General features: G+C 42.0%; 1 protein-coding gene across 7 annotated transcripts in view; it reads right to left on the bottom strand.

Moving 5' to 3' along the window:
• The window catches only part of LOC125450743 (protein prune homolog 2-like), a 362,196-nt gene that overhangs the window by 75,279 nt on the left and 262,664 nt on the right, over window positions 1–24,253 (bottom strand). For 3 of the 7 annotated variants that reach the window (XM_048526831.2, XM_048526833.2, XM_048526834.2), the window contains one exon: window positions 175–251. In XM_048526831.2, the coding sequence (XP_048382788.2) occupies window positions 175–251 (77 nt within the window). The other 4 variants (XM_048526837.2, XM_048526835.2, XM_048526838.2 and 1 more) reach the window with 4 other exon arrangements.

Here is a 24,253-nt window from a genome sequence, read left to right as displayed (position 1 = left end):
ATTCAATGTTGAACAATTCGTTCTTACCACATCTGAGAGTTGTGAGCTTTGTAAGGCAACTTTCAGTTCAATTTCATAGCAAACAAAATGATGAGTCATAATTGTGACATTGATTCTCAGCACATAAATTTAACACAACTTATTTTCAGAATGAATTAATCAAACTCTTCCTACCAGGTCTGCTGTCTTCAGCTAAGGGACTTAGCACACCCTCAAAGGGAATGTCCATTCCCACATCCTCCGACACTGATCTGCGAAACATGAACACAAAGTAATTATTCTGAATGTTACATGAATATTGTTCTCAAGTTTTCATTCCAGTAATACGCAGAACTTCTAAAAATAAGTTTGGTAACATGGTCAATGCATGATTGGCCAATGTAATTTCATACATACTTCAGATTTTAAGCATTAAGATTTCTGTTTATTCTAATCTTCTCCAAATAACAAGTCTCAATCCTACATCTGTTTAAAATGTACCACTAAAGAACCAAACATTGTCAGGATAATTCGAAATTTAATGTTGAACAGAATGTGTGCACGCCATACCAATTTACAGCTTGTTTACTTGAAGTCAGGACTTTTGAGCCAGGTTATAACTGCAAAACCATGAGTATAATATACAAATTCAAAATGACGCTTGATCAGGTTCACAGTCCATGCCCTCACTTAAGTTGTCAACAAATTGCCTTAAGTTGAAGCTCAGCAAACAACAGCTATAGAAACCATTGTGAAAGAAGGGATGATGGCGATGTAGTTACTAAATCAGATAGGGATATGTCTGACTTCTCCACAGTCATAAAGATACAACATCACACACGCACACCTGCCCGCAGCATTCCACGACAAGCCCTCTACTGGATACTTGTACATGTATAAATTAGATCTGCTGTATGGTACTATTCAGCCAATTGCTGTGTTTGGAATAATGACTGTGGGAAAATGAAAGGTTTAATGTACAGTTTCCTGTTTCTGCTTGGAATAACAAAACGTTTAAAAAGTAAAAAAAAGGCAACATTTAAAACAAAACAAAACTTGTATTTACATCATATGGGTGACACCTAGTCAGATGATCTTTTTTCTATAAACTTGAGTCATCCAAAATACTGTTTTCTAACACACTCCAAAGACCTGGTCAGCCATCATTCCTACGCAGCATTCCAAGCTATGTACTTATAAGAAGGCACTAAAATCATGACCTCAAGTAAATAAGCTGTAAACTGATTTGACAAATTCAGTTGATCCCCTGGTTCCTGGCTAAATAATGCCTCAAAATAAATTTTTGATCCTGATTTTGAAACTCCCCACCTGTGCCTCTCCCTACCTGTGTCATCTTCTCCTGCCCAACAACTTTCCAGTAGATTTCTGGCCTTTGAATTCTAGCCATTAGAATGTGCTCATTTTTACCAGCCCATCACTGAGAATTATACAATATCAAAACCGAAAGATCAGCAGATGCTGTAAATCAGGAACTAAACAAGGTTACTGGAGAAGCTCAGCAGGTCTGGCAGTATCTATGAAGGGGGAAAAAAAAAACAGTTAACGTTTCAGGTCCGGTGACCCTCTGTTCTGACTCCCAGACCCGAAACGTTAACTCCGTTTTTACCTTCACGGCTGCTGTGAGGCCTGCTGAGCTTCTCCAGCAACTTTGTATAATTCTCAGTAACAAAAACAATCAGATACCAAGACTGTATGCTCTTCAAATACCTCACCCCCTCCCTCCCCCACCACGCTTATGTCCCTTCCTTTAAGAAGGATTCTTAAAATTTACCTTTGAGTAATATTTGTTTGTTTGCCTTAATCTCTCCTTTTCTGACACAAGGAAATTCTCCCTGACCGTGCTTTTGTGAAGTGTCTTTGCATGTTTCATTATGTGTAAGGTGCTATACATATAAGCAAGCTATTGATTTTAAATTACCATTATTTGCTAAATGCAGCAACCAATTTTTGCATGTTTCCTCAAATATACTGAGACAAATAGCCATTTCATTTGGCAAAACATTGACCGGACAAAAATGATTTTCTGTGAATACCTCCACAGGATCCATGCACTCGTGTAATATGCTACATCAGGTAAGTAGGGGACTCTGCTTAATTCCTGTCAGGATCAGGATCACAGAATATAGCACTCCCATAATCCTTTATGTGAACTCTATTCCTCTCATAAGACCAGCCAACTGACTCCCAGGGCACAGGATTATGCATGGCAACGTCAAGTAAGAAAAGTACCTTGTTCTGGGGGATGAAGGTGGTTCTCTCGTGGCACACAGGCCACAGGGAAAGGGATGTTGAAAGCAAAGGTAGAGGCGTGGCTCTCAACAGCTTCCCCCTTGCTGCCATTCCCCTGATCATTTATGAATTACTGCGATGATTCCAAAATTTACTATGAGGGACAATCTGACAAGCTGCCAGCCTGCCTACACTTGTGAACTAGTTGAATGGATTGACTCTTTCTGGTTCCTTCTGGAGCTGATGGCTCAAATGGCAGCTCAGAAGGGTTAAGGCTTTTGTGTGTTTATTAATTGCTCGGTTAGAGTTCGGATTGGTGGCACAGCAGGAAGGTAAAGCTTGGGCCCTCCAAATGGAGCTTAATTCAGGCAATGGCAACAAAATGGTGGGGTTCTGGTCCACCACTGTACTGCCTTAAGTGCACTCCCTTCCTCCCAGTCCACAGGATTTTGTCCTTCATCTTGCAAGCTCCATGATGAGATTAATAGATTGTCCAGGCCACCTGAAGAGAGTGTGGATGATCTCCTATCTAGCAGTTTGTTCCTTTCACACAAGTACTCTGTACCAATGCAGTCAGGATTGTCACAGCAACAGATAACCGTAAATTTTGATTATGCAAGCTGCAAATCTTCATTTGTCATTAGTCATAAATCTTAAGGAACATCTGGAGGGATGAGCACATTCTTCTGGGAAATAGATGATGTCACAGTCTCATGTCCTCAAAGGCTGCTCACATAGGCTGCCAATTAGCCTAACAAATCATTCTTGGAAAATACTGGAATCACTTAAGTAATAGCCGAATATTTGGAAAATCATGACCTAATCAAGCAGAGTCAGCATGACCTCGTGAAAGGGAAATTGTGTCTAATTTATCAGAGTTTGTTTTGAGGGAATCTCAACTAGAGTGGATAGAGGGGAACCAGTGGATGTGTCATGTTTGGCATTATACCTCACAAAAGGCTAAATCATACAAATCCATTGGTGTTGGAGGTAGGATATTGGCATCAATATAGAATTAGTTCATGGGCAGGAAACAGCGAGTGGGAATAAGGGGCTCTTTTGCAGTTTGGCAACCTGTACCCAGTGGACTACAACTGAATACACTATACATAAACAACTTGGAGGAAGGAAACAAAAATGTACTGCAGGCACATTTGCAGACAACACAACAGCAGATGGAAAGGAAAGTTAGAAAAGGAATGTAAACAGTTAAAAAGAAATATTGACAGGTTAAGTGGGCAAAAAAGTTGGCAAATGGAGTATAAAGTGGGAACATGTGAAATCGTTCATTTTGGAAGGGAAAACAAAAAAAAGTAGAATATTATTTAAATGAAACATAAAAATTGCAGAAATTTATAACACAAGACTTGAGATATTTGTGCCTGAAATTCAGGAAGCTAGCATACAGATACAACAGGTAATCAGGAAGGCTATTAGAATGTTGACCCAATTGAGGGTGGAGTGTAAGAGTAGGGAAGTTTTACTGCAACTGTACAAGGTGCTAAAGAGGCCACATCTGGAGTCCTGAGAGTAGTTTTGGTCCCCATATTTAAGCAAAGATAGTGCTTTGTTGGATGCAGTTCAGAGAAGGTTCACTAGGATGATACCTGGTATGGACGGATTGTCTTAAGTTAAAAATGGTGGAACGTTCTCACTGGAATTTATAAAAATGAGAAGCAATCCCATTTTTCTTAAGGGGCTTGACAGCATAAATGCTGAGGAGGATTTTTCCCTTATGGAACAGACTAGGACCAAAGGGTATAGTCTGAGGAAAAAAAGTGTGTCAATTTAAGACGACCATGAGAAGAAATTCTCTTTCAAAGGGCTGAATCTCTTTGAAACTCTTTCCCACAGAGACCTGTGAAGCAGAGGCCTTGTGTATATTAAATGCTGAGATGGATAGATATTGATCAGCAGGGGAATCAAGGGCTGTGGGAATAACAGGGAAGTGGTCATGAGGCATGTTGGATCAGCCATGACAAATTGACAATGGTAGCTTGGTTAGATTTTTCGCTCTGGTTTTTTTTTCCCCCCAATCAAATGCACATTTCAACATCTACCATGGTGGCAGTTAAACCCATGTCACTCAGAACATAAATCTGGGGTTTTGGATTACTACTGCAGTGGCATTACCACAATGCCATTGCATCTCGTCAAAGAGATAATTGCAAGAAAATAATCTTGTAGTGATGTCAAACACTATTGTCTTGAAAAAAAAAATTGAAAAAGTTGCAAGGATTTTAGTCCATGCAGTTTGAGACTTGAGCAAAGACTCTGGAACACATTCTTCTTGGTAATGACCCCTGATATAGTGACATGATTGTCAAGGGGCTGGTTGGAAACAGTCCAACTGATGATCTGGGAAAGAAAACAGCTTACCTCAATTTATTCTTTACACACTAAGGTGGACTGAGGAAGGCTGGTAACTGTTTTTGGGTGAGATTGCAACAAAAATTTATACCATCCAGATCTTTCTGCATTTACTTCCTGCTAACTTATTCAAAAGTGTCGTTTTTGCAAACAGATTTCCATTCCAGAAATGTTGATTTCAAAGTTTTCTCAGCTTACTACCTTATTAAAAGGATAAATAAAATACCTTGGAAAGGTTTTGAAAAATTCAGCTGAGGTTAATTGGGTTCTTGCTGTTTCTTATTGCTTTTTAGGAAGCCAATCACGGTGCATTATGCTTGTGCAGTAATCAGGAGTTATTCGAACAATCGGTTGTCAAGGTACTGAAGTAACTTAGCGCCCACAGAACAAATTCTAGGAGACAGTAACTGAGTGGGACAAGCTGGCTGTTAGCTGTTCAAATAATAGATATGGCTAGCCCCAGTTCTGAATTTTGCTTTGTAAGAAAAACATACATAAGTAGTTTGTCAATGAGACTGATATAAATGGTCTTTGGCTGTAAACAACTTCAGTCCCATAGTCCCAATCACCCAAAATGAGCGCACACATCCTACGTTCTTATTTCATCGTTCATTCTAAAAGCAAAGAAATTATAGTACTGATGCGGTCCACAAGAGAGACAGAGGATAGCAACTCTGCTCAAATTAAAAATGGTAATTAATAGATACACATTCTATCTGGTTAGTTTGACAATCCAAAAATGTGTCATTGGAGATTGAGATGTGAATAAGGGTAATATGTCAAAAGTGGCACCTATTGCCATGTAGCTTTACAAGAACTTCAACAGTGCTCAAACAAGCCACTATCTGGGTTAACAATATTTCCAGTCAAAGACCTGTGCAATTAGATCCTTCTTATAAAAAGGTTTGGTTCCCTGTTGACACCAGTTCTTGAAAAGTACACTATACTAACATCCAACACCAAGATTGAGGACAGTGACATTAAGGTACAAAGTAACAAACATACTCTAACCAAATGCAGAACATACTTAAAGATATCAAGAAAATGAAGTTTAAACAGTAACTACAAAGTGTAATTTTCTGATAATTAAAAGTAACGTAACAGTTCAAGGAATTCCATCCATCTCAATGATAATCCATGTATTCCTCAACTGAGCATAAACTGTGTTTGTGTTTAATGAAAATACAGTCTGCTAGTGATTCTGAATAAGAACCAAAACTTTAGATGTGACATTAGTTGACAGTTAACATATAAATGTTCACTTCTCTCATCACCAAGTGGCAACCATTTAAGGACAGTTAAAGAACTTATTGAAAGCGTATGCCCAGTTATACAATGGGCAAGATTTGACTTTGAGTCGGAGCACATAGCTGGCATCAAAACTGGGTCTTAATGTTGGTGCTTTTGCAGCAGTCATTGGCATGGATTTTGCTTGAACTGACCAATTATTAGCAAAAAGGATGCCTCCAAAAACAGATGGCAGGTGGCCTGTGAAGGAGGAGGGCAAAAAGCAGATCTTCCAGTAGAGAAGGAGCGACAGCCAATCAATGCAGGTCAGGAAGTGCCAGGGTACCTCCATCTCGAAACACACAATGTACAAAAATGGCCAGAGCTAGCAAACATTGAGGAGTGGGAATCAGTCCTCAGGGCAACCTGTAGCTACTGTTGCGACCAGGGAAGTAGGGACGAGCCTCACAGTCAACCTGAAATGTTGGCACCTCAATCTGCCACTGGTAGGCTCCTCCAGGGCAGCTGCCCTGCTCCTGATGCCATGGGAATGGGAAAGCAAGGGGCAACTGCAAATTTTCAGTTTGTCTCTCCCCAATCAACAGTTTCAATTAACCTTTTAAGGAATTCTGTTGGTTATCCTGTTTGCAGCAAAATAGACATTGCATCTGTGCTCCAATCCCAGAAAAATATAATTTGATGGTGTGATGGTGCCAGCTAACTCAGTATCTTTTGTTTTGTTCACTTGTCGAATGTGGGCAGCACCAGCTGGACAGCATTTATTGTCTATCCATAACTGACCTTGAACTGAGTGGTTTGCAGAGGGCAGTTGAGAGACAGCCACACTGCTGTGGGTCTGGCATCACATGTAGGCCAGACTAAGTGAGGACAACAAATTTCCTTCCTAGCAGGTCATTAGTAAGCCAGACTACTTTTTCTGACTATCAGTAATGGTTTCATGGTCATTGGTAACTTCTTGGTTCCAGATTTTTCTTTAAATCAAATTCCACCATCTGCTGTGTTGGGTATTGAAGCGAGGTCCCCAGAACATTACATAAACTTCTGGAGAAATATCACTAGGCCATCACCTTCCCTGGACCAGTGACATGAAAATATGTCGTCTACCTATTCTGCAAATATATCTGGACCAAGATACTGCCCCATATCGTCATGCAATAACAATACTGCAAACAGAAAAATTTGTTTGCAATAATTTATTTAATGACTGCAGTATGTCTGCAGGCTTTTATGAAATATAAAAGTTAAAGCTCAAATACAGAGTATAAATACAGATTTCAGTACATTTCAATATTTTTGCTTTAGAAATCTTTCATAACTTGTGCACGTAATTTTGCACTTCTTTTCCTGCCAGGGCATCACCTTCATTTCTTTTCTCACATTAACTGTCAGAGCCTTACACTGCATTCACAACCACAATTTTATTTTAAAGTCACACTAGATTTTAGTTAGCATATTGATATACATTACAAGTTCGAATCATTCTCATTCCTGTTATAGCACATAGGGAATAAATAGCTCAGTAAATATCAATCTTGTTCTAAACGGAACAAAATTTAAAATGAATTATGACTATCTAGGCCTTCATTTCTCATTAAAAAATTCCTTTGCCTTAGTGTTGCTGAAATCAGAAATTTTTTAAACAATTTCCAACACTTAAAATTCTTTCATCAGTTTTAAATTTGAATAAAAATATTCAACATGATTTGAAGATAATGTTAGTTCATTTGTTAACAGGAGTTTAATTCTTTTTAGCAGCAGTTCTTTACCAAGAAGAAAACCATTTTTCAGATTACTTATCTCCAAAAACAAAACAGTGAACTCTGCAGGATAATGAGCCTTCAGTCTTCCACTATCAGAAGAACTCATTTTTTAATGAAAGTATTATTCTCAAGTCAGCCTATATATTTAACTTATACCACCTTACTACGATGATTTGTCTTCATCTGAAAATGTTCTCTGGTAGTAATTTACCCAAAGGTTTTAATATAGCTTGTGTATTTGTGTGGTTCCTCTAATTGCCTCTTTCCAGGACTAAAGAACAGTTTTGCACTTCATAACTAATTCTTCAGCTGCAAAGAGTCACATTTTCACTGGTTTGCCTCTATAATTCCATTTTTTCTTAATGTCTTGGGAACTGAAACTTAGCACAGGCAGCAATCTAATCAAATCATTACATATTTCTGGCAATCCCATGTTTATTTTAGCATTGTTCACTTTTGCTACACCTTTCATTGGACAAATACAACTTGTTCCAAGTCAAAAAAAGGAAATAAAAGGGTGTACAGTCTACTTAGCTTATTTCATTTTGATTAAGTGTATTTTCATTTGATTAAGATAATATTTTTATCTCAATGTTAAAACTGGTTTGGCTGTCATGAGGCTTGTAGTTAAGGGTTTTATGCTGTATTTTGGAGAGAATGGCTATTCTAGTCTCTTCTGTTAGCCTGTGGCTTGTAACTTTCTCCTTACACGTGAGCAACTGCGGTCGGATTCTGTTAAGTTCCTGCAAACCTTTCCTTACACTATTGAACATAATAGTGTTCTATTAGTCTGTGAGAAATGTGCTGACTAGTACAGACTATTCCATGCATTCTTCATAGTATCATACACATGACTAACAGCACTGTTACATAATGTTATAAATCATTTTATCGTTACATACATTCACTAAAGATATGATAGTCAAAACATTGAAAAACTGTCTACTCATGTAGACTTTGCCTAGGATTTTAGAAAAACTAGCATCTGAAATTTACAGTAAAGAATATTGCAATCAAAGATGCATAGCAAATTTGTACAATAAATTAATTCAAAGTTTTAACAACTTTTGATAGATTGCATTTTGATGAATGATGACAAAAGCAACGGCAAAACAGATTCTTCTTGCATTTGACTTCCAACTGACAGGCCTTGGTTTTTGGCCGGTCTGTAGATATTTGTATCAGCTTGTTCAGATTTTTATTAATGACACTTCCAGAACAAATGCGACTCAATCCCAGGCCTTCTGCATCAAAAAGGTAGAGGCACTACTGCTGTGCCACTGGAGCTCAACATTGAGAGATCTAGAGTCATTTTAACTCTCGGTGAGTTTTGGGTGAGTGGACAGGGCCAGGGTGGGGTGAGTATACAAAACAGCTCTCCTTCCTTATTTCAGGCCTGGAGTGTGTTTTAAACTTCTTGACCTCGTTCGAATGCCACTGGTTAATTAGCTAGCCACAAAAGATGGTAAGAGTTTAGGTCGAGATAGCAACAGCAGATGGAGTCAGAGGCAATACAGTATCTGTGAGTGCCAAGCCAGGAAGTTTACACATCCAGTTTTTGTTCATCATTCACCAAGAGTGTAATTCTTAAAAAAAAATTACACTTATTCATCTTTTCCAGGTTTTTGAATCACAACACCCGTTAGAAGCTCGTTATTTTGATGTGACACTGGAAAGCCAAAATACCTTTCACAATTAACATTTAAAAATAATACAAAAACATCATTTTAATGATAATCTATTGAAGATTCATGTCAATTATTTCTGTTTTACAGCTCTATTCCTTGAGCTTGGACAACAGAATAGTGACAGTGCTCTGGCCTTGTTCTATTATTTTAACATTCACCTCAATGTAATGATTTTAATTGGGCAAAGTGTCGGCCTGCTATTATTGGGGCAATACTGAATTCTGAACTTTCACCTCAAAATTCATCATTGATTAAAAATAAATCTGCCATCCAGCCTTACAACTTCAATCAGAAATGGCCTGCTGACTTTCATCTTGACCCAGCATGCCATCCTGTGATTTTGACTCCAGAAGCTCAAAAGAGCACACCAACCAAATGTTGTCATAAAGTGGGCACATAATTATCAATTACAAATAGTGGAAGTATTTAATATAGACAAGTGTATCATTCCATACTCCTAGATCTGAAGTATAAAATCACTGTTGTCGCATAAGTGCGTGCGCTAACTGCTTATGGGCCTCCACAGTGCTAGCTATGACAAAACATGTGAAATCAATTCACTGCCTTTTCCTTCTTTCTGGGGGGGGGGGGGGGGGGGGGGGGGGGGGGGGGGGCGGGGGGGCGGTGTTAGAGTTTCTATATATTCACACTGCCAGAAAGCATATCAGAAATTGTGTTCATGTTTCACCACAGATTAGTTGAAATTCAAATTCTGTTTGAAAATTATTTCACTGTGGACTGCGGACCATGATCAACAACTCTCTACTAATGAATCATGCTCACGTGAACATGATCTACAGAGATATTCAATGCTAATTATCTTCAACACAAGTACCACGAACAAGTGTATGCTCTGCCTTTATCCTGCAATATGGAATCCTTTGATCGAAAACCAAAGTCCACTGATGTAGTCATTGATGTTAATTGAAGATTAACATATAGCAACATGCAAAGTGTAGTTATTGGAATACATTTCTCCCCTAATAACTATGCACAAAGATACTTACCTTCCAAGGACTTTCAGTTCCAACGAGAAAGTGTTGATCTGTGCCAAATGTCGTTTCTAATCATGCAAATAAATTTCCCGAGGCAACCTTCCTATTTACAGTGAATCACGGTTTTAGATAAGATTCACAATGCTTTGTTACCTTTCCCAACAGCAGACCTGCCTTTCAAGCTAGCAAATGGATTCAAAGTACAGGAAATGAAAGTAAACAATTCATGACACTGTATCCGAAGCAGTTTTTTTCCCCCCCTCTTTCCCCACCCACAAAAGAAACTGTCTGCAGCCAATCAGTTTGAAGGATTAAATGAATGAGGGGAAGAACGAGGTTTCAGTTTTAGACAATGGGCCACAATACAATCGTGCAGCTGCTACATGACCAGCAGCAAGCACAGGATGAACAGTAAAATGACATATTTGTATTATTATTCTCACAATGACATGTTTTGCATTGTGGATTCATGTACTGTATGTGGTTTGCCTATTGCACTGTTAAAAAAAATCAGTGCTTTTCTTTTCACAGTTGATCTTCAATTATTTGTATGATACAGTCAACAAAAGGATGCAGAAATTATTCACGCACACTGGACTGAGCCCATCTCCGAGATCCATGTTATCATTCGCTTGAGTCTATCTCTACTCATTTATACCAGTTTTGTCATCAGAAGGATACTTATCCGGAATTCTATCATTGGTACTCTACATGCAAATGACAGGATTACCTCATTAAATCTTGGTGGTCTATTATAGTCCAGCATATAAAATTCCACACATCACAGCCTTACAAATATAATAAAAACATTCACAGCTTATTTTTTTTAAAATCTGAAATAGTTCATTAAGGATATCTGTTTCAAATGTAGTGTGCAATTTACTAGTGAATCTGCAGAGAAACAAACATAGCTTTAAAATTAAAATACTTAATGAAGTAGTAGCTACATTCAACAGAAGCAGCAAGCACCGATAGTTGCATGCAGTTCATTGTGAATAGGCACAGATAAACAGATAATTTCAGCTTCTGCTTCTCCAAACAGCAATGTTTAAAAAAAAACAACAATCTATTAAACCCCATACCTTTCAAGGCTGTGGACAATCTTGTTACTAGTGTGTAGTATTTGTTACTTTAACCTCTGCATCCTATGTGCAGCTCATTCCCAAAACAGATCTTCCATTTTACACTGCTTATCACATGACTGATGACACATTAAAAACACAGATGATCACCTGCTTCTTGATATCTCTTCACTAAGAAGCAGAGCAGCAGCTCTGATGGACTGGGGAGTGATGAGAATTCATCAAAGGCTGGTCTCTGTTTTCAGGGAGTTTATTTTGTAAAATTCCCAAAACAAAGCTAGTCCGTGAATCCAAGCTTTCGCAAAGGGCTATGCAGAAATAAAACTGGAAGGTCTACTGACACCTATTTTGAATGGGACTAGTGTTATTGCAATAGAGAAGGAAATTGAATGGAACTGAATTAGCATTGTCACATGCACTCACATGAGTACAGTGAAATGTTTACAAGTCGGCACATTACAGTGCCACGTTAGGTACCTAGGTATGGATTCAGGAGTACAAATTCTGTGGAAAAAAATTAGAAAGATAAAGAAAAGTCTAGTAATAAATTGTAGCAATAAATTAGAAAAACAATGAAATTAAACTTTCAGAATAAACAGTCCTTCGATGATAACATAATAAAGAAAAAAGATGAAATTTAGAAGAAAGAGAATTTACGACAAAGTCCACTTACTCCCTGTTGTGGCTCTGGGCTCATGGATGACTCGAGCCCCACCTCAAATTGGAATCCCAGGCCAGACCCACCATGATGCTGAAGAAAATGCCACTTGGAATCACAAGTTTGATTCCACCTTTTAGCAACTGTCTGTATGGAGTTTGCACCTTCTCCTAGTGCTTGCGTGGGCTTCCTCTGGGTGCCCCACTTTCCTCTCTCAGTCCAAAGATGTGCAGGTTGGGTGGATTGGCCATGCTAAATTGCCCACAGTGTTCAAGTATGTGCAATCTGGGATTAGCCATTGGAAATGCAGGGTTCCAGGGATAGGCTAGCAGGCTGGGTTTGCGTGGGATACTCTTCAGTGGATCAGTGTGAACCCAATGGGCCAATTGGCCTGCTTCCGCACTGTAGGGATTCTATGCTTGAACAGCTACAATTGACACTTTTGCCACATGAATCAGGCACTGACCCATGTCCACCAGAGTGAAGCCAATCATTCCCTCTTGAAATTCAATGGTATTACTATCACTGAATCTTCTATCAAAGTAGGGTTACCATTGACCAGAAATGTAACTGCAGCCATATACATACTGTGAATACTAGGGCAGGCTAACAACGTTGCTTCGAGCAATTTGCCACCTGAATCTGTTAGGTATGTTTGCCATTTACAAAAAGGTACAATCCAGGTGGAGTATTCCCCACTTGTCCACAAGAATGGAATGCCAAATGACTGTCAAGCAATTGGCGCCATCCAGGAAAACATTCACAACTCAGCTAGCATCACATACCACCTTAAACATTCACTCCTTTCACTATCCGCATTTGGAAGGCAAACAAAATGATATTGTTTACTGAAAAAGGGAAAAAAGAAGGGAAATCTTATGATGATTATTGCTGAAGCCACACCTTGAGAACCGTGATTTGGTCTACCTACTGTACTTGAGAAAAAAACATAATAGCGTTAGAAGCAGTTCTTAAAAGTATCTCTTGAATTATTCTTGGCATAAGAGGATTAACTTAAGGGAAAAGTTGGACAGGTTGGTCTACTACTATTTGAATTTAGAAGAATTACCAGAGTCAAGGAGTATGGGAATAGATAAGAGTGCAGGTTGCAGGCCACACAATCTGATCAGTCAGTCAAGAAGCTGCATTACCTAATCCTGCTCCTAAGCATATAATGGTAACAGTGTGGACCATGGGCCTATGGGTTAGACTTTTTTCTGAGGATAGGAGGCTGACAGATGACCCTACAGAGGTTCATAAAATCACAAGATGCATAGATAAAGTGAATAGCCAAGGTCTTTCCCTAGGGTAGGAGAGTCCATAATTGGAGGGCATAGGTTTAAGGTGAGAGGGAAAATATTTAAGAGGGACCTAAGGGGCAAATGTTTCACGTAGATGGTGTGGACATGGAACAAGCTGCCAGAGGAAGTGGTCTATTACAACATTTAAAAAGAAATTAATAGGTACATGGATAGGAACACAGTCTAGAGGGATGTGTGCCAAACACAGTCAAATTATACTAGTTCAGTTTGGGAAATTTGGTCAGCCCGGATGTACTGGGGAGAGGGGTCTGTTTCCACGCTGCATGACTCAATGTCTCTTTGGCGCTGAAAGCAAGATGAACTACTGCAACTCACTAAGGCTCTTTCAAAAGCATCTGACAAACTTGCAACGATTACAACTCAGAACAACAAAAGCAGTAAAAACATGGGAAGTCTACCTTCTGCTTGTTAGATAATGCCCCCCAAACTGGAAATATACTGTCGATTGTTGATTTGTCAAACTCGTGGCACTCCCCTGACCAACACTGTGGGAGAGATAATGGGGACTGCAGATGCTGGAGAATCCAAGATAACAGTGTGGAGCTGGATGAACACAGCAGGCCAAGCAGCATCTCAGGAGCACAAAAGCTGACGTTTCGGGCTTAGACCCTTCAGAGAGGGGGATGGGGAGAGGGAACTGGAATAAATAGGGAGAGAGGGGGAGGCAGACCGAAAACGGAGAGAAAAGAAGATAGGTGGAGAGGAAAGTATAGGTGGGGAGGTAGGGAGGGGATAGGTCAGTCCAGGGAAGACAGGCAGGTCAAGGAGGCAGGGTGAGGTGTTAGGTAGGAAATGGCGGTGCATCTTGAGGTGGGAGGAAGGGATGGGAGAGGAAGAACAGGTTAGGGAAGCGGAGACAGGCTGGACTGGTTTTGGGATGCAGTGGGGGGTGGGGGGGGGGGGGGGGGGGGGATGGAGATTGAAGCTTGTGAAGTCCACCTCGATACCATTGGGCTGCAGGGTTCCCAAGCGGAATATGAGTTGCTGTTCTTGCAACCTTCGGGTGGCATCATTGTGGCACTGCAGGAGGCTCATGATGGACATGTCATCTGAGGAATGGGAGGGGGAGTTAAAATGGTTTGTGATTGGGAGGTGCAGTTGTTTGTTGCGAACCGAGTGGAGGTGTTCTGCAAAGCAGCCAAGCCTCTGCTTGGTTTCCCCAGTGTAGAGGAAGCCACACCGGGTACAATGGATACAATATACCATATTGGCAGATGTGCAGGTGAACATCTGCTTGATATGGAAGGTTATCTTGGGGCCTGGGATAGGGGTGAGGGGGCAAGTGTAGCACTTCCTGCGGTTGCAGGGGAAGGTGCCGGGTGTGGTGGGGTTGGAGCGGACGAGGGAGTGTGGTCTCTCCGGAAGGCAGAGAAGGGTGGGGATGGAAAAATGGCTTGGGTGGTGGGGTCTACTATCCGACCCCACCACTCAAGACATTTTTCCATCCCCACCCTTCTCTGCCTTCCGGAGAGACCACTCTCCGCGACTCCCTCATCTGCTCCACACTCCCCTCCAACCCCACCACACCCGGCACCTTCCCCTGCAACTGCAGGAAATGCTACACTTGCCCCTACACCACCTCCCTCACCCTTATCCCAGGCCTCACGATAACCTTCCATATCAAGCAGATGTTCATCTGCACATCTGCCAATGTGGTATATTGTATCCACTGTACCCATTGTGGCTTCCTCTACATTGGGGAAACCAAGCGGAGGCTTGAGGGCCGCTTTGCAGAACACCTCCGCTCGGTTCGCAGCAAACAACTGCACCTCCCAGTCGCGAACCATTTTAACTCCCCCTCCCATTCCTCAGACAACACGTCCATCATGGGCCTCCTGCAGTACCACAATGATGCCACCCGAAGGTTGCAGGAACAGCAACTCATATTCCGCTTGGGAGCCCTGCAGCCCAATGGTATCAATGTGGACTTCACCAGCTTCAAAATCTCCCCTCCCCCCACTGCATTCCAAAACCAGCCCAGCCTGTCTCTGCTTCCCTAACCTGTTCTTCCTCTCACCCATCCCTTCCTCCCACCTCTAGCCGCACCTCCAGTTCCTACCTACCACTTCTTCCCACCTCCTTGACCTGCCTGTCTTCCCTGGGCTGACCTATCCACTCCCTACCTATACTCTCCTCTCTACCTATCTTCTTTTCTCTCCATCTTCGGTCCACCTCCCCCTCTCTCCCTATTTATTCCAGTTCCCTCTCCCAATCCCCATCTCTGATGAAGGGTCTAAGCCCGAAACGTCAGCTTTTGTGCTCCTGAGATGCTGCTTGGCCTGCTGTGTTCATCCAGCTCCACACTGTTATCTTAACAGTGTGTGTGGACCTATGCAACATGGACTAGGAACCATACTGGTGGGTTCCAGAGGTTCCTGGAACAGTCGCTCTCTAAACATTGGCAAAGTAATGACTCGTGTCCTGTGAGGGTGTTGAAACAGTAAGATATCAGGTAAATAACTTGTTGTGGGATCAGTTGACTAACCTGTGACGAGAGATTGAAATGGACTAGCCCAATATTCTTTGGAGCTGAGAAATGGGTGGCACAGTGGCTCAGAGGTTAGCACTGCTGCCTCACAGCACCAGGGAACCCAGGTTCAATTTCACCCTTGGGTGGCTATCTTTGCGGAGTTTGCAAAATCTCCCTACCTCTCCAGGTGCTCTGGTTCCCTCCCACAATTCAAAGATGGGTAGCTCGACTGATCATGCTAAATTGCCCATATAGTGTCCAGGGATGTGTAGGCCAGGTGGATTAACCATGGTAAATGCAGTCTTAAGGAGAGGATGGGGGTGGGGGTGTGGTGTCTGGGTGGGATGCTCTTTGGACGATTGGTATGGACACAATGGGCTGAATGGTCTGCTTCTACATTGTAGGGTTTCTATGATTTGGATATGATTAATTTTTTTCTCATCAGCATAGCACTTTGCTTGGCCTGGAAAGGTTGTTTTCAAAGATTACTCAACACCCACAGCAAAGTTTCTTTAACTTGTGAATATATTCTGTGATAGTCTCACTTCAGAACTGCTTCATTTGATTATGCAACTCTCAATGCAATTTTATTCTCAGTTGGGATGTAATAGGAGTCTAATTTCTCATTAATATCAGCATATCCTATAGTGCTGGGGTCTCGGGCTGTACTGGATAAAAAGCATTAATACCACAATGGTTAGAAATCATACTCTATCCTCTATTTTACTTACTTCCAGCCAAATATTTAGTCCTTGTTTTTAAGTTGCACCAGTACTCTTTTTCCCCAAAGGGTTGAATTCTTGTGTTATGTCTAAAAAATTCACCAAAGGTGTTTAAAAAGAAAGCACACAGTGCTGATTCACTAAGCTGTACCTTGCAGACTGTAATGATCTTTCATACTCCTCAAAAATCAAATTTAAGAGTTCCTACATATATGTGACGATGTTTTTAGTCTCTTTTCTCAATAAAATTTAAGAAGAAACTCATTCCAGTCTTGTTGCTAGCTCTCTGTACTGCACTGAGAAAAAAATTCAACATGTGGGCTCACAGCAAGTGGCTTAAACTGAGGTAACTTCTCACCCTAGCCAACAGCGAAGGCAGGAAAGAAGGTAGAAAAACAAAATGCTCAGCTCTTACAATGCACTGCAATTCTCATTGTAAATGAATAGCTACATAATGTCAAAACCCATAATTATCTCTTTCCTGACTTCTTTCAATAAGCCTGGATGTAATCCATCTATTCCAAAGATAATAATTCATCATCTAAGTTGGATTGATTTGTCAATGATCTTCCCTTTCCATTTAAAAGGTCTTCACATCTTTCTTGATTACTTAACTTATTGCTAAGCTCAAGTGGGGGTTTTTCCTGACTTTCCACCTCACCTCTGAACATTTGCAGCCCTTCTCATTCAGTTGAGTCTTCAGAGGGTTTCAGATGTCACCAGTGAAAATCCTGACATAAGACCTTAATGGGGAAAAGGTCATTGCTGAAGCAGTTGAAGATGTTTGGGTCTAGGACACTGCCCTAAGGATCTGGGCCCTTGCAGTGTAGTACCAGCATTCCTACCTCTGATAAAGGAGCCCAGGTTTAGGTCCCACCTGCTTCAGAGGTGTGTAATAATATCTCTGAACAGATTGTTTAGAAAATCTGAGGAACTCCTGCAGAGATGTCCTGGAACTGTGACAAAACACAACCTGATCCCAGACAACCGCAACCCTCTTCCTATGTGCTATGACCCCAACCAGAGTTTTGATTCTGAATCCTGTTAATTCTAATGGTGGGGGATGGGGGAAAATGGAGAGAGGAATTTAATCTTGCCTTGAAAGGAAAAGCGAAAAGCAGAATAATGGTGACAGTGGTGGAATGGTGGTAACTGAAGGAAAGTAGTTTTTTTAGACACAAGCTGGATGAACACAGTAGGCCAAGCAGCATTAGAGGAGCAGGAAGGCTGACGTTTCAGGCCTAGACCCTTCTTAATTGTTCTTTTTCGTAACTACTGATCGCCTTTGTAAAGGGGTTGTTGAAGGGGTGATTAGGAGAAGAATAGCAAGTTTGTTGCTGATACAGAATATTAAAATGTTAAACAATGAGAATGATATTAGCAAACATTGGGAGGGTGGACATAGTTTTGCAAAACATGTGAATGTGTGGAAAATTAAAACCAAAAAGAACTGTGGATGCTGTAAATCAGGACCAAAAACAGAAGTTGCTGGAAAAACTCAGCAGGTCTGGCAGCATCGGTGAAGAAAATAAAATCAGTTAACCTCATGAAGGGTCACTAGACCTGAAACGTTAATTGTTTTTGGCTTCACAGATGCTGCCAGACCTGCTGAGCCTTTCCACAAACTTCCCTTTTTAATAGAGAAAATTAAATGTGGCTTATGGAGGTGTGGCAAGTCTTTTGGAGACTAAGTAGATATAATGCTATTAAAATGGTAGAATTCAAAAAGGGATGCAGGAAGAGAGATCTGGATGTACACATGCAAATCTTTAGACATGGCATACAAATTGATAAGGTTTGTTGAAACATGAGGCATTTGGTTTTGTTAATAGGGACAGGGAGCACAAAACCAAGAAAATTATGCAATATAAGTAACTGGCTAAAATTTTGTGTCTTGCTTTCAATGCTGTGCACCACCCTTTGGTAAAACTGCCAAGGCTTTGTAGAAAGCTTAGAGGAGATTTACTGGAGGTATACTGACACTGAGAAACTGTCATGGTGACAGATATGTGAAAGCCTAATTTAAAATCAATAGGATAACAACCTTGGACATCAATGAATTCAGACATATAGCATTACCAGTTTCTGCAGTACAGATTAAATTTTTTTCATAAAAATATCTTTCAGCTGGAAAACCTTTGATTTTTAAAAAAAATCAGTGGAACAGCACACGCAAGAAAGGTTAAAGTTTACTGACCTACGCTGAGGTACAGAATACTTCAATTCTGTCTCTTGCCTTTAAGGAAAGTGAACTGATAACTTAACATTTTTTAAAAACAAAATGGGCTGCATGAAATAAACTACAGCTAACAGATACTTAAAAGCAGATTTCTACAAAAGGTGGCTTATCAATGGATGGAGATTATCTAGCTTTGCCGTTTTCACTGTCCAATTCAGTGCCAGAGTAGAGGAATTCTTCAAAATAATCGCTCCTTATTTGGCTGGAATACCCGATTTCACAAGCTTCAAAAATCTTCCCTCCCACTACTGCATCCCAAAACCAGCCCAGCTCATTCCCGAGCTAGCAGGAGCTACAGATGCTGGAGAATCTGAGATAACAAGGTGTAGAGCTGGATGAACACAGCAAGCCAAGCAGCATCAGATGAGCAGGAAAGCTGACGTTGCGGACCTAGACCCTTTCGAGCTCCCTAACTTGTCCTTCCTCCCACCTATCCCCCCCCCCCTCCCACTTTAAGCCCCATCCCCATCTCCTACCCACTAACCTCATCCTGTCCCCCCTGACCTGTCTGTCCTTCCCATAGTGACCTATCTCCTCCTTAACTCCCCATCTACACTCACCTTTACTGGCTCCATCCCTGCCTCTTTGACCTGTCTGTCTCCTCTCCACTTATCTTCTCTTTCCATCTTGTATCCGCCTCCCCCTCTCCCTATTTATTTCAGAATCCCCTTCCCCTCCCCCATTTCTAGGCCCAAAATGTCAGCTTTCCTGCATCTACGATGCTGCTTGGCCTGCTGTGTTCATCCAGCTCTACACCTTGTTACCACCTAGTGGTTGATGCTTGCAACTACATGCCTGCAGATTTTTGAAAGACAAGGCTGCGGTTCTACAAAATGGTGTGGAACGGAGGAACACCGCAGGCCAGGCGACATCAGAGGAGCAGGAAAGTTGACGATAAGGGTCCCAACCCGAAACTGCAGCTTTCCTGGTCCTCTTGACGCTGCCTGACCTGCTGTGCTCATCCAGCGGTATGCCAATGGTTAGATCACAGTCAGTTAAGAGTGACTAAATTCCATCTGAATTTGTGTTTCCTGGTCACAGAGAGGACAGAAAGAAATCATACTGAGTAGACAGCATGGGTTCAACTAATGATGGATTGAACAGTGATGAAAAGCTATTGGAATGAGAACAAAATCTTAGACTGTTCCCAATGGAGCACAAAAGGCTCAGATACACTTAATACAACTTCTTCAACAAAAAAAGGTACAGACTGCACCAGAGATTCAACATGAAAGCCTGCAGTTGGGATATCAACCGATTTATTTATTCAGACACTCATTTAAATTTTAAACTTCAGAAAAATAAAAAAATTACAAACATGCAGGTCAATCATACAATCATATTTTAACCTTCAAAAGAAAACATTTTAAGTATTACTCCATAACTTTATATATTCTAATAAAAGAAATGAAGGAACATTGGTAGCTGAACTACACAGGCTTATCTCTTTGAAATGCAGAGAATCATTAAGTAGACATTCTGTTAATTTGGTTCCATGCTCATACAATGTTGAGATCCTATATTCAGTTCCCCGAGCACTTAAAATTTCACACAGGAATAAATAATGATTCAACTAACACGTGTTTTAGTTACAAATACACTATATATTCCTGTGGTGCAGGGACCAGGGAAATGTCATCTGAGGGAAGCAACTGAATGAAACAAAAAATAATTTTTTAAACTTAACTGGATATTGTCAAGGTTTGATTGTTTAGCATTTGTGGTGACAGAATTTGGCAGAAATATTCCCTCAACATGATTAACAAAGGCCTGTGGATAGACTGGGCTAGTTAGTTATTTTATGATTTCTTCTGTCTTTTTGACTAAAGGTGAAGCCTGTTGCTCAGTTAATTCCTTCTAGAGGAAGATGTAGAACATAGAGGTGGCCTTCCATCAGCAAATTTTAAAAACAGTAAGAAGTAACCTCAGAAAAATTGAGAAAGCTAAAAGGCTTGGAGATGCAAAAAAAAAATGACACTGATGAAACTCTTCCAATGATGGAACTTTAGCTATGTTTGTCAGAGTATTTGTCTCATTTGCTGCAACTGTAGAATGGGTTCTAATTAACAATGAAAAGAAGCAACATAATTGAAGGTGTGAACAATAAGGTCAGAAATTGACCTTGCAGTACAGCAAACTTAGCCACATTTAAAAATTATATTTATGATTGTGGTAATCTTTATTACAGGTCTGATGTTTCATTCTCCATTGCTTCTGACTGTTAAAACATTTGTCATTGTAAACTGCTAATGAACTTTGAAATTTGATGTACAAACGTGTGTGTATTCACTTTATTAATTATTTAATGTTCTTTGTATGTTTTTCAATTTGATTAGCATTTGTACTAATTTAAACCTCACTAGAATAAATGAATTTTAATTAAGTAATTTTCTTTTCCTGATCTTTGTCTCAAACATAATTGAATATGAACATAACTGAATATGCAGAGCTCACAATCTACTGCACAGTTTAGAACTGACTCATACTGGGAGGATGCATCTTCATCTTCTGTCAAAACTGACTTTAGGATGGGCAGTATCTCTGAAACTACAGCAAAAACAAATTCTCCATCCTTTCTTTCAGAAATGTAATAGGGTTGTGAGAAATGAAAAAGAAAACACCATGATACTGTGTGGTTGAGCATATACTTGGTTGGGGCTGAGGCAGGCTATAACCATATCACACAAGCAATTTTCATTCTAAACCTAATGAGGCAATATTTTTCCCATTCCTGGAGCTAGTGAGGAATCCACCACTGACTGATTTCCCTACCTGCCAGTAGGCAGTAAAAAAAAAAGTGACTGCTTAAAGACAGGGAACTGTGATCTGTCAGCTGGCATGGGGTGGGTGCAGAAGCGTAACATTTGCCCCAATCTAGGGGCAGAGGGAAGCTGTTAAAAGCCACCCCACTGCCCTCATGTCTGACACCCACCTGTTCCCCATAACAAGCACCCCACCCCCACAAAAAAACCAATTCCCATGCTCACCAGTGAAGCTCTTCCCTGCTGTGTGCAGCCTGGGCCTCTAGCAACATCCTTTATTCAGCTTGTGCCAGCCTCTGTATGGGCAGAACTTCAGGGGCAGCTCCTGATTGGATGGCAGGCTTGTCAGGCAGCATTAAAGTACCTAATTGGTGCCTGAACTGACAAGCTTTCTAGCTTGTGTGGGCGGGGAGTTAATCAGCCCTGAGGTCACCAACCTCCATGTGAAGTGCACAGCACACTAAATCGTGGCCGAGGTGTTTAAGTCTTAATGCCTGAATTTTCTAAATTTGTTCCAAGGAAACAGGCAAGCCCTTCCTAAGAAATGTACGAAATGAATTTTTTGCTGAGACAACACAGTACAGGGCAGGAGGAACAGCTGCCCCCCTCCCCATTTCTGAAGAAGGGTCCTGACCCAAAAACTTTCCTGCTCCTCTGATTCTGCCTGACCTGCTGTGTTCCTCCAGCTCCACACAGTGTGGTCTCTGACTCCAGCATCTGCAGTTCTTGCTATCTTTTTTATTACTGTTACTTTTGTTTCAAGCTTGTCTAATCAACTCATCTCCACCTATCTGGACTCCATTTTCTCCCCTTTGGTCCAGGAACTCCCTACCTACGTCCGTGACACCACCCACGACCTCCACCTCCTCCAGGACTTCCAATTCCCTGGCCCCCAACACCTCATTTTCACCATGGACGTCCAGTCCCTATACACCTGTATTCCGCATGCAGACGGCCTCAAGGCCCTCCGCTTCTTCCTGTCCCACAGGCCCGACCAGTCACCCTCCACCGACACCCTCATCCGCCTAGCCGAACTCGTCCTCACCCTCAACAACTTCTCTTTCGATTCCTCCCACTTCCTACAGACTAAGGGGGTGGCCATGGGCACCCGCATGGGGCCCAGCTATGCCTGCCTCTTTGTAGGTTACGTGGAACAGTCCCTCTTCCGCACCTACACAGGCCCCAAACCCCACCTCTTCCTCCGTTACATTGATGACAGTATCGGCGCCGCGTTTTGCTCCCCAGAGGAGCTCGAACAGTTCATCCACTTTACCAACACCTTCCACCCCAACCTTCAGTTCACCTGGGCCATCTCCAGCACATCCCTCACCTTCCTGGACCTCTCAGTCTCCATCTCAGGCAACAAGCTTGTAACTGATGTCCATTTCAAGCCCACCGACTCCCACAGCTACCTAGAATAAACCTCCTCCCACCCACCCTCCTTCCTTCAAAAATTCCATCCCCTATTCCCAATTCCTCCGCCTCCGCCGCATCTGCTCCCAGGATGAGGCATTCCACTCCCGCACATCCCAGATGTCCAAGTTCTTCAATGACCGCAACTTTCCCCCCACAGTGGTCGAGAACACCCTTGACCGTGTTTCCCGCAACACATCCCTCACACCCCGCCCCCGCCACAACCGCCCAAAGAGGATCCTCCTCATTCTCACATACTACCCCACCAACCTCCGGATACAATGCAGCATCCTCCGACACTTCCGCCATCTACCATCCGACCCCACCACCCAAGACATTTTTCCATCCCCACCCCTGTCTGCTTTCCGGAGAGACCACTCTCTCCGTGACTCCCTTGTTCGTTCCACACTGCCCTCCAATCCCAACACACCCGGCACCTTCCCCTGCAACCGCAGGAAATGCTACACTTGCCCCCACACCTTCTCCCTCACCCCTATCCCAGGCCCCAAGATGACTTTCCACATTAAGCGGAGGTTCACCTGCACATCTGCCAATGTGGTATACTGCATCCACTGTACCCGGTGTGGCTTCCTCTACATTGGGGAAACCAAGCGAAGGCTTGGGGACCGCTTTGCAGAACACCTCCGCTCGGTTCGCAATAAACAACTGCACCTCCCAGTCGCAAACCATTTCCACTCCCCCTCCCATTCTTTAGATGACAAGTCCATCATGGGCCTCCTGCAGTGCCACAATGATGCCTGCCGAAGGTTGCAGGAACAGCAACTCATAGTCCGCTTGGGAACCCTGCAGCCATAGGGTATCAATGTGGACTTCACCAGCTTCAAAATCTCCCCTTCCCCCACTGCATCCCAAAACCAGCCCAATTCGTCCCCTCCCCCCACTGCACCACACAACCAGCCCAGCCTTCCCCTCCACCCACTGCATCCCAAAACCAGTCCAACGTGTCTCTGCCTCCCTAACCTGTTCTTCCTCTCACCCATCCCTTCCTCCCACCCCAAGCCGCACCTCCATCTCCTACCTACTAACCTCATCCCACCTCCTTGACCTGTTCACCTTCCCTGGACTGACCTATCCCCTCCTTACCTCCCCACCTATACTCTCTCCACCTATCTTCTTTTTTCTCCATCTTCGGTCCGCCTCCCCCTCTCTCCCTATTTATTCCAGAACCCCCACCCCATCCCCCTCTCTGATGAAGGGTCTAGGCCTGAAACGTCAGCTTTTGTGCTCCTGAGATGCTGCTTGGCCTGCTGTGTTCATCCAGCTTCACACTTTGT

This window comes from Stegostoma tigrinum, chromosome 3 (genome assembly GCF_030684315.1).
Source record: "Stegostoma tigrinum isolate sSteTig4 chromosome 3, sSteTig4.hap1, whole genome shotgun sequence".
NCBI lineage: Eukaryota > Metazoa > Chordata > Chondrichthyes > Orectolobiformes > Stegostomatidae > Stegostoma > Stegostoma tigrinum.
The sequence above is the reverse complement of the archived record's forward strand: the minus strand, read 5'-3'. Positions and strand labels throughout refer to the sequence as shown.